At 44.5% G+C, this 15,277-nt stretch overlaps 1 protein-coding gene across 7 annotated transcripts in view; it reads left to right on the top strand.

The window, feature by feature from the left end:
• Positions 1–13,637, top strand: part of SEMA3F (semaphorin 3F) — a 165,874-nt gene extending 152,237 nt beyond the window's left edge. For 5 of the 7 annotated variants that reach the window (XM_068252950.1, XM_068252946.1, XM_068252947.1 and 2 more), the window contains 6 exons: positions 2,241–2,329; positions 5,258–5,299; positions 6,244–6,413; positions 6,506–6,573; positions 7,530–7,663; positions 10,072–13,637. In XM_068252950.1, the coding sequence (XP_068109051.1) occupies positions 2,241–2,329; positions 5,258–5,299; positions 6,244–6,413; positions 6,506–6,573; positions 7,530–7,663; positions 10,072–10,473 (905 nt within the window). In that variant the 3' untranslated portion in view covers positions 10,474–13,637. The remainder of the gene's footprint in view (positions 1–2,240; positions 2,330–5,257; positions 5,300–6,243; positions 6,414–6,505; positions 6,574–7,529; positions 7,664–10,071) is intronic. The other 2 variants (XM_068252952.1, XM_068252949.1) reach the window with 1 other exon arrangement.
• The last annotated feature ends 1,640 nt before the right edge of the window (positions 13,638–15,277 follow it).

Raw genomic sequence — 15,277 nt, 5'->3', positions numbered from 1 at the left:
CGCATCTACTCTATTCTTTGTCCAATCATCAGAATCAGCCACTTGCCTTTATCAGCAGAACTCCTTAATCAAGTGGCATCCTGTGTCATTTCTGATTATGTGTAAGTATCATCCACTCAGGCTCAATTAAGAGTCATTCCTGGAATCTCCTGATTGGCCCTCTAGCTGATTGTTGATTTAATCTATTCTCTGCTCATTGAAGCATCAAATCTGCAGCCATCATAACAGTGGAGACGACTCTCACCAATTGCTAGAATAACAACTAGGAAACCGAGAGAGAAACTTGGAGATCCGAGTACTTGAATACATTGTGTTCTGTCCCAACTTTAAAATGACTGAGTAGTGGTAAAATCAACAGATTTAAGGAGACAGGCATTATTTAGTGCAAAAGAAAGATGCTTTTCCAATTATGGTACAAAGGACAAGAAAGCATCATCTGTATACAGAGGGAAGGAGAGTTTGCCATAAGCTTGGGAGGGAGGGAAAGAGGCACCCCAGAAAAGTTACAAAACACTTAGAAACAGTTTGAAAGGTAAGAGGAACTTACCTGAAGATATAAAACATAAAAAGGGATAATTTATTGGAAAAAGACAATGTGTTTTGCTTGCAACATACTGCTTCCTCAGGTAACTTGGCTCAGAGCGCCAGCTTGGGCAGAGGCTCATTATGTTAAAGAATCAGAATCAGACTTTATTTTCGCCAAGTACAACGGTGGATTGTACCCGGAATTGGTTTTGGCGCATACAGGGTCGTTGATGAAAACAAGAAAATAGCACGGTTAAGCATGGTACATAAATAGACATGGGACAAGCATACATAGGACAACATAACAGCGTGTGCGTACAATTAACCAGAGCGTCGTATACAGTTAAGCATGGTACATACGTACAACAATAAAAGCAAAAATAAAAAGCAAAAACAGAGAGCATTACAGCATAAACGTACAGTTAACGTAATACAAACAGAGCAAAACATACACTGATAGCAGGAACAGAAAGAGAGTGGGACTGGAGGAGCAGCCTGAAAGCTGATATGAGCGCTGCCATTTTCGGCACTGGACGCTACACAGCGACACGCTCCCAACAAGACAGGTGCACCGATTGTCCACGAAAAGTAGAGAGGAAACTAAGTAGGATCATGATAGAGGCGGACAGCAGAGATAAAGAGAGAATGAGGAAAGTAGAGAGAGAACCGAAGCGAGAGGAGAGAGGCAGGGACCTTTTTGGATTGCAGATTTAACAGATTAACACACCCCTGGTACAGTCCGATAATCAGTCATAAACTGTCATAAACTTACTGGAAACTGTCATTCATCCGGAACAAGTGTGCAGATCAGAACGGCCAGGGAAGAGTGGCAACTTCTGTTGTACGTACCTGTTCCACATGAACGATTAAGAACGGGTTATAGCTTTTATATGGAGGTTAGCAATGACAACTTCCATGCGTCTTTCATGACACTGGAGTTGCTGATTTAAAGGAGAACTCCATGAAGGCTCATTTACGGTTGTCACTTACAACTTTAGAGCTCTGAAGGGGTTTTTTTGTTGGTTTTTTTTGTATAATATTAATTCCAACATTTGAATAGCGCTTTTCTCCTATCTGACTCAAGGCACCTAAGAGCTGCAGCCACAACAAGCATGCTTAACCCTGTAGTGTATTGCCCACAGACTCCTTACTGAATAGGTACCGGCTTACTGAATAGGAATAATTACTTGTGAAAAAGACTGCAAAACCAAAGTTGACCGAGGCAATAGAAAGTGCGTAAAAGACCTTTATTATCATCCGCGCAACTTCGGGTGGAGAAACGCCTATAGAATATTAACATTAACCCACATCACTGTACAGAATCTTTGTACTAGCGGATAACATTGCAATTGTGAAAGAGCATTGAAAATGAACTGCAATAACTGATTTGACTCTGGGTGTTTCTTTATGTAAGATATTGTGAGATTGCTGTACATTTGTTAATCACTGTACAGCTGTGTCTGCAACTTACTATAATGTATATTGATTCTGTATTGTATATGTATTAGAGTTTGTATTTTTATGTATACCAATGGCTAGATTTAATGTTCCCACCTTTGTTTTCTTACTTCGCATAACGCCATGAAAGATGATGGTGCTATATGAAGCAATAATACTGTAATAATAATTATGCCCATTTAAATAGAGACCTGTGAATAGTGCAGATATATTTGGACACTTGTGCAGAGAGTGACTTGCCTGTGTTTTCCCGGCAGATCAGGGCACGGTGCAGAAGGTGATCGTTCTGCCAAAGGATGATCTGGAAACCGAGGAGCTGATCCTGGAAGAGGTGGAAGTCTTTAAGGTAGGAGATGAAGTTATTATTATTTTAGAATTTATATAGTACAAAAAACCTTCAGCATACTGGGGGGGAGGGGGGCATCATTATTCCCAACCAGGCCACACTGATGGAGATCTGAATGCTATGGTTTTGATAGACAGTTTGGGGTCTGTGCAAAAACAGGAAGCATTCAAACTCCAGATAATGATATTGTTCTGTACAAGATTAACTGGACTCAGTATTAAACTTTTTAAAAGACATCTGGCCTCTGAGAGAGGTGTATGGAGGCTGCCATATTTATTTCCTTTTAAACAATACTAGTTGCCTCGCTTCCGGATAATCTTTCATGCATCAATACTGTCTGAATCACACACCTGACACAAGCATGTGGCTAATGCAATCAAACATCTGATCTGCATGTTTGTTGAGGGGCTATGGCTAAAATATTAGAAGCAGAAGATCAACAGGACAACCAGACAATGTGCATTGTTTTAAAAGGAAATGAATATGACCGCCTTCATATCCCTCTCACTTCAGGTGTCCTTTAAAGCGGATCTGAGATGAAAAACTAACTATAACAAGTAACTTGCCTATATATCTTATCTAAAGTTTAGATAGTTTACACAGCATATCTAGCTGCAAACAGCTTCAAAAGTGTATGATTATTTATTCCTGTGATACAATGAGAGCAGCCATGTTCTGTTTGTCACATTGTCACAGGCTGAGGGCTGGAGATGCTATCAGCTTGCCTGTGTGTAAATTCAGTCCCCTCTCCTCTTCCCCCCTCCCCTCTGCCTCTGACATCAATGGCTAGTAACCTCCTCCTGCCCAGAATGAGCTCCCATAAGCCCTTGCTACACTGCCAAGGCACTGTGAAAAGCTGTGGGCGAGGCTTGTTTAGTTTATAGAAAATTAGAGTATTAAAACAAAACAAAAAAATAATTTGGATTGAGGAATGCCCTATAAACTATATGTAAGGAACACAATTATGCAATGAGTAAAAGTTTATCTCGGATCCACTTTAAATAACTGATGGATGTTTGTGAGATTGATTAATTGCAGCTTTATATTGAAGCTTGGAATTTAAGTCCGTATGCTCAGGGATCGGAGGAAGAGAAATCGTAATTCTAAAAGCTAATGCTGCAAGAAACTTCTATTACTTTATAGCAAATAAATAATGACATACAGCACTCAACCTTTCTATCGGGGATGTAATGCTAAGCCATTGTGTTCAGACAGCCCTAGCCCCCCCCCCCCCCCCCCCCCCCCCACCACCACCACCACCACCACCACCATCTGTTCTGTGTGGGGCCTGATTGTAGGGTTCAGTGATGGGCCAGTCATCTGGAGGCCACATTTCCAACATGGCTGATAATTGTCCCCAATACCTTCATCCTTCTACACGACAGTCTATAGACCGATGTCTGATATGGTGATGGCATTGCTCTGTGTGTGTTTTACCAGCTGAACATCTGTCTGTCTGATCTCCTGAATGCGGAAACATACTTTATGGTAAAAATAACCAGTCTAGTGCTCCCTGTGTTACTAAAGGCAATAAATAACCGTTTTCCACTCTCTCCTACGCTTTTACCTCTTTAGCAATTTAAGAGAACAGAGCTGGGCACCAGTGTAAATTGCCCCAATGCTTTTAATCCATACAGTACAGTACAAGGGCAAATGCAAAAGACAGGCTCAAACTCCAGAGAGTCATCAATGTGGCTGAGAAGATCATTGGGTCGCCCCTGCCACCCATGGACCTTCTACACACATCCAGAATGAGGTCCAGGGCAAATAGAATCACACTCGACCCCTCCCACCCTGGCAATCACTTCTTTAGTCCCCTCCGCTCGGGACACCGCTATGGGTCCATCTACACCAAAACCGCCAGGCGTAGGAACACCTTCTTCCCGCAAGCGATCACTCTCCTTAACTCAGACCCTCTCCCCAATGTCATCCTAAGCCCCTTCAGCACCTCGGGGCACTAGAGTACGAACACGCGCCCATAGGCCGACATGTTCATCTTTGCATAATATGGGACAACCGCTCTATGTGTCATTTACTCTGTCTTATAAATTTATTAATTGTACTATGTGTACTGTTACTCGCACTGTTTGTCACTTGCCAATATGCCTTGTGTCCACAAATAATTCCGGGTGCGGCGCCTGTCGCACTTGGCGAATAAAGTCATTCTGATTCTGACAAGGAAGTGTAGGGACAGCCTAACAGACATTTCAAGGGTCTCCCCGCTTCATCAGAGCCCAATATTGACCTCTGACAAAGCGGGGAGTCCCGTGAAACGCCTTTTAGGCCGTCCTCACACTTCCTTGTTATGCTGTAACTGTACTGTATCGGATGGCTTACCATTGGAGCAATTTACACAGATCCCTGTTCCTTCTCAATATAAGGCCTGATACACACAATGCAATTTTCACATCAGACCGACGGGTCAAATCGATCATTTCCGACATGGCCGATCTGATCTGAAAATCAATCCTGTTCGGAAGCAGATCAGACATTTAGGATATCATCAGTTGCTCTGAAGGAAAGTTGCATTGTGTGTATCAGGTATAAGAGCAATTTTGGGGTGTGACATTTTACTTACCAGTATGTTTTTGGGGTGTAGTAGGGAAACCAGAACACACGGAGGAAACCCACACAAACGCTGGGAGAACATAGAAACTCTACTGTGTCCTGGTGGAATTCAAACTCATGACTGGAAGATGAATGCACAGCCTACATGGTCAGCGATGGCAGCCTCCATATTCCTCTCATTCCAGATTTCCTGTAATACTAGAAAAGTGTTACTATAAATGATGAGGATAATAATGATATCCATAAGGGGCCTTCAGCTTCATGTGGAGTGATGTACGGCATATAAACAGTGGATGGCTTGTGGTATACATTGTTCTCTACTCTCTATCACTTTTCCTGTATGTGTCTTTTATCTCTTAGGTTCCGGCTTCCATCAGATCCATGAAAATTTCATCCAAACGGGTGAGTTCCTGGCTGCTATCATTGATGTCTGATGGGTGTTTAGAAGTACAAATTCTAGTGCTGCATTGTTCAGAATGAAGCCTTTTTATTCTCACATCAGGAAGCATAGTTACTGGCTGGAAAGGAATGTCACTCTAGGACATACATGTCAAACTCTGTCCTGGGGACCAAATGTTACCCGCACTGCCATCACATTTGGCCCACTAGTGGCTTCCCCACTTTGCATTTGGCCCACGAGTAGCTAAGCGCTAAGCCTATATGGCTGAGTGGGGAAAATTGTGAAGCCACTTGGTGAAGGTATTAAAGTGTATGAGGAGGAGGACCACTAGACACCAGGGAACTGTGTAGGAGAGGGAGGGGGGCAATTAGACACCAGGAAACTGTATAGAGGAGGGAGGGGGCAACTAAACATCAGCAAACTGTATAGGGGAGGTTGGACCAGTAGACACCAGAGATTTGTATAGGGGAGAAATGGTTTCAATTAGATATCAGGGAACTGTATACGGGAGTGGTAGAGGGCACTAGAGACCAGGAAACTGTATAGGGGGAGGGGGCCATTAGACATCAGGGAACTGTATAGGAAAGGGAGGGGTCAATAGACGCCAGGAAATTATATAGGGAGGGAGGAGACCACTAGACACCAGGGATCTGTATAGGGGAGGAAGAGGGCCACTAAACACCAGGGATTTCTGTAGGGGAGGGCACTGGAAACCAGGAAACTGTATAGGGGAAGGGGGGCAATAGACACCAGGGAACTGTATAAGGAAACCTAGTAGACACCAGGGAACTGAGTAAGGGAGTGAGATGGCCATGAGACATTAAGTGTGGCCCGCTACTTGGTCCCAGTTTTCAATTTCAGTCCGCTGTGTATTTGAGTTTGGCACCCCTTCTCTAGGACAATGTGCTGGTTGTGTATATTATAAACAGTCCTTGTTCCTCTGCAGCAACAACTGTACTTGTCCTCCTCCTCTGGAGTGACACACCTCGCACTCCATCGCTGTGACGTGTACGGAGAAGCATGTGCGGACTGCTGCCTGGCCAGAGATCCATACTGTGCCTGGGATGGGAAGACCTGTTCTCGCTACTCAGCGTCATCCAAGCGGTATGCAGAGGGGTGAGCTGGGCTAGTCTGACAGAGAATCAAACTGATCTACACAGTGTCTCTCCCAATGATCACTCTAACAGTTGTCCGTTTCTTTTCCGCAGACGGAGCCGCCGTCAGGATGTCAGACATGGGAACCCCATGAGGCAGTGCCGAGGCTACAATTCCAATGGTGAGCTGATGGGATTGATTTTTGCTATGTATTTATTGGTAGCTAGTACCAGAAGCAGCCATTTGCCATAATAATGTAATATCCAGTTCATTCTAAAATCTTCATACTGCTATTTTTCGAAGTGCACAGCTCTCTCGCTCCCTGCCCCCCCATTTTTTTTTAAAGAGAGACTTACTGTAATAGTTTGCTAATCTATTGGAGCAGTAGAGAAATTCTGACTATACTTCTGCTTCAAAGAAAACCTGAAGTATCTTTAAATAAAAAAAAAAAAGTTTCACTTACCTGGGGCTTCTGCCAGCCCCTTGCAGACGTCCTGTGCATGTGCCATTCCTCAGCGGTCCCCTGCCACGGCTCAGTTTTGTTACCGTTGACTTGCAAGTAGATGGCCACTGTGGCCAGTAGCGTCCACCGATGAGAGCGCAAACGAGGATCTGCGCTGCAAGGGCCACTGAGGCGCAGTGGCCAGCAACAGCCTCAGTCGCCAAAAGCAAAACGAAGCCGTGGCGGGGGACCGGAGGATCGTTTAGGACGGGCGCGGGACAGGATGGCTGCTGGGGGTTGGCAGAAGCCCCAGGTAAGTGAAACACTTTTTTTTTTTTTAAAGTTTCCTTTAAGCACAGTGCTGTTAAAATCAGACAGCCAGTTACACAAACAGGAAAACATATCTAAAAGTCCTGTACTACCTTAGTGTTCATTTTGCCAGTTTTGTGGCATGAAAGGTGGAAAGATAGGTTGATAACATTAAATTACTGAATAGCTTACAAAATATATAGATGTCCTGTTTTTCATTTTTATAAATGTACTTTTTCTTTAAGTATAGATAACTTAATACTAACCATTAGATTGCATTGTTGACCAGCTAGTGCTGAATATTGGGCGACTGCAGCAACTCCTCATCAGTGTTGCAGCGCCTGCATTCATTTCTCCCAATCACATATCTCTATTTCATATTGCAGCCAATAAGAACGTCATGGACGCCGCACAGTATGGTGTGGAGGGAAGCTCCGCCTTCCTGGAGTGTCAACCGCGATCGCCGCAAGCCTTTGTAAAATGGGTGCTTCAAAAGGACAACTCTGACCGCAAAAAAGAGGTGAGACCTGTGGTCAGCAGCAGGCAGATATTAATCTTATGCAGACACCTAGGATAATTGTCATGCAGAATTATAGGTGGCCATACATCTGGCGATGTGTGGGCTGATCCACTGACTAAGAGACCGATCTCTCTCTCTGATCCAATCTGATTAGAGAGAGAGATCCGTTGGCTGCCCATACACCGCTGGCCGATTCCTGATAGATTTCAGCACGGAATCTCTTAGGAATCAGCCTCATGATGTTGCCCTGGTGCCGCGAGCATTACAATCTCGCCTGCTCCAGCTGCGGTAACTCCCTGTCTCATCCACTGCTTCCCCCGAGTGCCTCTGTCACATACGCTTGCGTCGCTCGGGGGAAGCAGCAGACGAGGCCGAGACTCACCACAAAAGGAGAAGGTGAGATTTTGAGATTAACAATGCACTTGGGAAGGGGGGGGGGGGGGGGGGTGCGCCGCTCGATTCCAGACGATTCCAGCATTTCCGAGCGCATTTTGATTATTTTTAGGTCGAATGCCATGTAAAGTATTGCAAATCGACCTAACGATCCATCGAAACGCGAATCGGACATGTCGGAAATAAACGAATCGACGGGAATCGAGCGGCGCATCGACGGGAATCGAGTGCGGTAACGCACCGTGTGTACCCAGCAATAGTTAGGCACCATGGGAACTGTAGCCTTGTGTCTGACAGGAAGCTGGTGTGGGATGCAGCCTCATTTCCTGCCTGTTAAGGCAGCCATACACTGGTCGATGTGCCAACAGATCGACCAGCTGACAGATCCCTATCTGATCGAATCTGATCAGATAGGGATCGTATGGCTGCCTTTACTGCAAACAGATTGTGAATCGATTTCAGCCTGAAACCGATCACAATCTGTTCAGCTGCTCCTGCCGCCTGTGCCCCCCCCCCTGTATACATTACCTGATGCGGGCTCCCGGGCGTCTTCTCCGCATCTTCTCAGCGCTGCACCCGCTCCATCCCGGCGCTTCCTGTGTCACTCCGTGACCAGGAAGTTCAAATAGAGCGCCCTCTATTTGAACTTCCTGGGTCACTGCAGTGACCCAGGAAGCGCCGGGATGGAGCGGGTGCAGCGCTGAGAAGATGCGGAGAAGACGCCCGGGAGCCCGCATCAGGTAATGTATTTTTCATCGGATCGGCCGCCGCTAGCGACGCGCACTTTACCCGCGGGCGATCGAGGGTAATTTCCCGCACAGCGCGATCGACGGACCGATCCGATTTCGGGAGGAAATCTGATCGTCGGCGGCGTTTACCGCGAACGATTGGCAGCAGATTCGATCCCAGGATCGAATCTGCTGTCGAAACGGCCGGGAATCGGGCCAGTGTATGGCCACCTTAAGGATAGTGCAGCAGAGCTACAGTGACATCTCATCAAGATCATCAAGATAATTAACCCATATTTTCTACAGTTTGAGTTTGGAGTACCTCCTCACAGTGAGAGTTATCTTATCTCTCCATTCCTTAAGTTACCTTCTCTGTAGTTAAGATACCTCCTCTGTAGTTATTTTCACAAGCAGTTAATTAACAGCCTATCTTTAACTTTAGAATTCTGGAGTTATTTTAAGGATTGAAGAGTTAACTTAAAGACAGAAGAGTTAACTTTAGGTTTGCCTGAGGTAAAATGTGTCCCGAATACTGCATGCCTCGTCACCATGGTGGTCAATATAGAAACATTATTAAAGACAGGAGATAAGCTTAGAGAATTGAGGCCGATATGTCCCTTTTCTGTGTAGAAAACATGACAGTGAGCCTTTTGCTTTTAGCTTACAGTTGGGTAATTAACCAACAAACTATTGTGTTCATTTTAAAAGCACAATGGGCAGGCAAGAAGAATTTTGAAAAAGTATTATTCTTTTCACTTTTTGTTTCCTTATAGCATACCTGAACTGACGTGACATCATGAGATAAACATACAAACATATATTAACAGCCGTACTAAAAAAAATGTATCAGGTCCCTTTTTATTTATTTGTTTTTCATTGCAAGGGTGAAAAAATTAGAGTTTTTATCAGTGCAAATGAGGCAGTCGAATATCAGTTATCGGTAAATTCAGACATGGCTTTCCTGCAGAGTAAACAAAAGCACAAACACTTCTGTTTGGCTGGGGAAACACTGCTGAAAAAAAGACAAGGATGGGCAGTGCAAAGGGATATTACCTCTTTTGTTTTGCAGCTGAATGAAGAGGATTTTGCATAGCACTGACATGGCTGCTGTTCAGAAATAACATACAATTAGTTAACTCATAGGTTCATTTTCAGTTCAGGGATGCTGTAACAATTGTTGTCAAAGACGTCTTCTTTTGTGGCACATCTCTTGATGCAGTGACATATTGACAGAATGGAGATGAGATCTTGGACAAGCATCCTGATATTTTCTTCTTATTTTTACAGTTGCGCTCAGAAGGACGGTTCCTGAAGACGGAGCAGGGTCTCCTGATACGTTCCCTGCAGATGTCAGACACAGGCGTGTACCACTGCACCGCCACCGAGAACAACTTCAAGCATATCGTCATGCGCGTCCGCCTCCACGTCCTCAGCAGCGAATCGGTCACATCGGCTCTTCTCCAACCAGATGCACCAGTTGCAATGGCATCCCATCCTGCCGGAGCCCCGGGGGCTTACGACGAACTAGTGCAGCTTCTCTCCCAGCCTGAAATGGGACTCATCAACCAATATTGCCAGGGATACTGGCGCCCCTCTGGCTCCGCCCAAAGTGACGCAAAAGACCTTCAAGATCAGAAACGCGCCAGGAACCGGAGGAACCACCCGCCTACAGAGGAGCTGCAGACATGAGAAACAGGACGTCATGCTTCTGGGACCTTCTATCGAGCATTTCCTTACACCCCCCAACACATCGCATCTCCTTTCAGACTAACCCCTATTTTATTTGTACCCAAACTTTGTTTTTTTTATTAAGGAGGACAAAACTATAAATATATAAATTTATATATATAAAGAAAGATGGAGAGGTTGCCTTTTCGCAGGTCTCTCAGACATTATTTATTGGGAGGCAATGAAATTCCCTGATAAGAGGAGGACTGACTTCTTCGGGTAATAATTATCCATGGAATTTCTCTCTTGTCGTTATTCCGTAACCCAAGTCCGAGCGCTCATCAATCATTTAATTGTAGGCAGCCTGGCCTGAAGAATGGTCTACACCGTAACTCTCAGCTTTGCTTAAAGCCAGACCAATATGGTATGACCGGACTGCAGAGTATTGCCCTGTAACGATAGCTAGCAGAACGTTGCCATCACTCTGCAGACCACCACCCAGGAAAGGAGGGTCTTCATGGGGCTGATGAGGAATGTCCCCCCCCCCCAACCTTATGAAATGAGACGTCCCTCATATTTTATGTACATATATTCCAGCCCTCCCCCCCAACAAACTGGATTGTGTATTGACAGCACTGCTACAGGGATGTATATTCTCAGCATCCAGGACTGAACCGGGGCCATAAACGTGACTGCAGACGTTCCGACATCCTGTTCATGACAAGTTTCATCATTTGAAATCTTCCATTTATTTTATTTTGTTTCAGAGGAAATTGAAATGTAAAATACAATGTTTTCAGTGGCCTCCCTGGCATTGTCCACTGTTGATGATGTCAGTGTTTTGCATGGATGAGCGCCTGCACTTTATAATATTGGATGTGTTTTTTGGGGGGATAATGGCGTCTGGATGCGTCCGAGCTTGGACTGGGCATACGTGTCTGGGACTGTGCATTATGTGGGAGGAGCAAGGAGGGCGAGTGACGTGAACTGGCCTCATATCTGGTACCACCCATAGAAAGACCTGCTATAAAGTCTTCCTTTCTAATACATCATTAGAACGAGTCCCACATCCTCCTTCTGTTAGTTCCCTCCAGCTTACTAGCTGTACACTAGTGGGGGGTGCTCCACATTCTTGATATCAGTGTATGGGGGTCAGTAAAATGGAGAATAGAAGAACATTCCCTCGATTCAGCAGGTTCATTTCTTGTGCATATAGAAGAGATGGAGCAGTTTCTAAATTGTAAAGAGGATACGAGTCAGGGTAGCAGTGCCTATGAGAGGCCACTGCATTAGAAGGAGAAGAGAGCTCTCCTGATGTCTGTATTAGCAAGAAGGTAGAAGAGGTCAGTATACTCTGATGAGGAAATGGCAGGCAAGTGGAAGGAAGATAGAGCCTGTGCTGATATCACTGGATTAGGAGGAGGGTTGAGGTAATTGTGTCCCAAAGTCTGTATAGTAAGTGTAGGAGAAGATAGGTCATTGTGTCCTGATGTCTGTGTATTAGGAGTAGTAGAAGTAAGAGTGTCCTGGTATCTGTGTATAAGAAGGAGAGGGAGAGAGTTTGGCATCTCCTGATCAGGGGTGGATTTCTGGAAAGGCCACAAAGGCCATGGCCTTGGGTGGCAGCAGCCTAAGATTAGAACCTGGAAATGAAAGCAGGGTTGCTACATATAAAAGAGGAGGCTAAAAAGGGGAAGCAATGCATGGAAAAAGGGAAACTGGTGCCCAAGGGAGCTGTTCATGAAAGAGGGGGTACAGTACATGGATGAAACACAGGGAAGAGGGGGCGGTATATGGAATGGGAGGGGCGCTGCTGCACATAAAAGTAGAGCCACAGCATACTTGGCCTAGGGGCACAAGAAGTATAAATCTGGCCTTGCTCCTAATGACTGTGTATTAGGAGGAGAAGGGGAGAGTTTAGTGTCCGGAGAGTTTGGCATCTCCTGATGTCTGTGTATTGGGAGGAGAAGGGGAGAGTAGTGTCTGGAGAGTTTGGCATCTCCTGATGTCTGTGTATTGGGAGGAGAAGGGGAGAGTAGTGTCTGGAGAGTTTGGCATCTCCTGATGTCTGTGTATTGGGAGGAGAAGGGGAGAGTAGTGTCCGGAGAGTTTGGCATCTCCTGATGTCTGTGTATTGGGAGGAGAAGGGGAGAGTTTGGCGTCTCCTGTTGTCTGTGTATTAGGAGGAAAAGGAGAGAGTTTGGCGTCTCCTGATGTCTGTGTATTGGGGGGAGAGGTTGGCATCTCCTGATGTCTGTGTATTGGGAGGAGAAGGAAAGAGTTTGACGTCTCCTGATGTCTGTGTATTGGGAGGAGAGGGGAGAGGTTGGCGTCTCCTGATGTGTGTGTATTGGGAGGAGAGGGGAGAGTTTGGTGTCTCCTGATGTCTGTGTATTGGGAGGAGAGGGGAGAGTTTGGCGTCTCCTGATGTCTGTGTTAGGTGGAGGATGAGTTAAGATCTTAGTGGTTCTGGTGTCTATAGTGGAGGAGTAGAAAATGGTTGACGGATATCACTGTATTATGAGCAGGAGAGAAACACTCTGTTTACTAGTAAGAAGAGGTGAGAGTTCAACATGTGCTGATATCTGGGTATTAAGGAGGAGAAGTTGCTGTAGTTTGTCTGTTTAATAGAAAGAAACAGTAAGAGGTCAGTTTGTGCTCAGGTCTGACAGCGGAAGGGGTCATCTTGTCCTGATGTCTTTTAGTTGAAGGGGTCCTCCTGTCTTGTTACTTACAAGGTAGAAAGTTGGTATTACCCTAATATCTGTCCGTCAGTTGGAGAAATCTTGTGCTGATGTTAATGTATAAGTGTGAGGGATCGGTTCGTCCTCATGAGGTCAGTTTGTCGGAGTGTATAAGGAAGCCTGGCAGGGATTGTGCCTTTTTATGTCCTTGTAGCCGGCCCCGTAATGACACATTGCTCTCTCTCTCTCACTGCTGGGAATGGAAGGAGTAGAAAGCTCTCTGTACTGTTTATCTCTGCGTTGGGGAGAACGGAGATAAACAAGATTGATGGCCAAATCACAAGGTATTTGCCCTCTTGCTCTTCCTAGAGAAATTGATTGTCTGTAAATAGCTGTAAATGAGAATGTAACTATGTTTCTCTCTGCGTTTAGCCCAAAACGTGCAGTGAATTCTCTCCTGTGGATGAATCGATATAATAAACACTGGCCTGTTTTATACAATGTGACTCGGCTTTGTATGCGACAGCGGTGTGCGGGCCGCTCTATTCCGCTCTAATATCAGATGGATTCATGTGTGAGCATGGTGGGATTATTATTATTGAGTTATAAAGCGCCAACATATTCCATGGCGCTGTACAAAGTAAGAAACCAACATGGGATACAATATAATACAAAGATGGTATAAAATACAGAATTGGTCATTACAGTGGCAAAATGAATATGAATAAATGTGTAACAAATTCCAAGACACAAAAGGGTAAGTGAACCCTGCCCTTGAGAATAGGGGGTTTGCCCAAAGGAATAGGGATTTGCGATTATCCTCCAATACGCTACTATTATTATTATTAAAGGACCACTGATGTGAAAAGTTGTAAAATTTAAAGGGAACCTGAAGTGAGAGGTAGTAAAAATACAGAGGCGCCAGCAGAATAAAAGTAGTACCAATTTAAAACCAATTAAAATGTGGGTGGCAATGGTGGACTTGCCTACCCTACAAAAACCAACACCACTTTGTATGATATAAAATTATTAAATTTAATTAATTTAGTACTCCAGATAAAAAAACAGTTTGCAACGCGTTTCACGGGTCTCAAGCCCGCTCCATCAGGCAAAAAACATACAAGCAGGAGCAACAAAGCAGTATTGTGTAATTGCTCCTGCTTGTATGTTTTTTTGCCTGATGAAGCGGGCTTGAGACCCGTGAAACGCGTTGCAAACTGTTTTTTATCTGGAGTACTAAATTAATTAAATTTAATAATTTTATACCATACAAAGTGGTGTTGGTTTTTGTAGGGTAGGCAAGTCCACCATTGCCACCCACATTTCAATTGGTTTTAAATTGGTACTACTTTTATTCTGCTGGCGCCTCTGTATTTTTACTACGCAATTATCCACCTGGTGGATGTGTGTCGACACCCTTTCTTCTTCACAGAGAGCGACTTCTTACAGGTCTAATCTCCCCGACTGCGGAACAAGTGGTTGCCTGATCTTGGCATCCCACTTTTGTGAGTATAATTGTCTATTACTTATGTTTACACCAACTAAATTACAATAATACACTATTGGGGGCTCTCGATTGTCTCTTCTTTTCTCCCTGAAGTGAGAGGTGGTCACCATATATACTTCCTTCTGAACAATACTGGTTACCTGATCTCTTTGGCTGCAGTAGTGTTTGAATCACACATCTGAAACAAGCATGCAGCTAATCCAGACTTAAATCAGAGCACCTGATATGCATGTTTTTTTCAGGGTCCGTGGTATTAGAAGCAGAGGATCAGCAGGACAGCTAGTCGATTGGCATTGTTTAAAAGGAAAGAAATACAGTTAGGTCTATAAGTATTTGGACAGACATTTTTTTTCTAATTTTAGTTCTGTACATTACCACAATGAATTTTAAATGAAACAACGCAGATGCAGCTGAAGTACAGACATTCAGCTTTAAATTAGTGGAGTGAACAAAACGATTGCACAAATTGTGAGGCAACTAAAGCATTTTTAACAATCCCTTCATTTTAGGAGCTCAAAAGTAATTGAACAATTGACTCAAAGGCTATTTCAATGGGCAGGTATGGACAAGTCCATTGTTATGCCATTATCAGTTAAGCAGATAAAAGGCATGGGGTTGGGTTGATGTGTGGTGC

The sequence above is a fragment of the Hyperolius riggenbachi genome, chromosome 9 (assembly GCF_040937935.1).
Source record: "Hyperolius riggenbachi isolate aHypRig1 chromosome 9, aHypRig1.pri, whole genome shotgun sequence".
Lineage (NCBI taxonomy): Eukaryota > Metazoa > Chordata > Amphibia > Anura > Hyperoliidae > Hyperolius > Hyperolius riggenbachi.
This window is presented reverse-complemented; position numbering and strand designations above follow the sequence as displayed.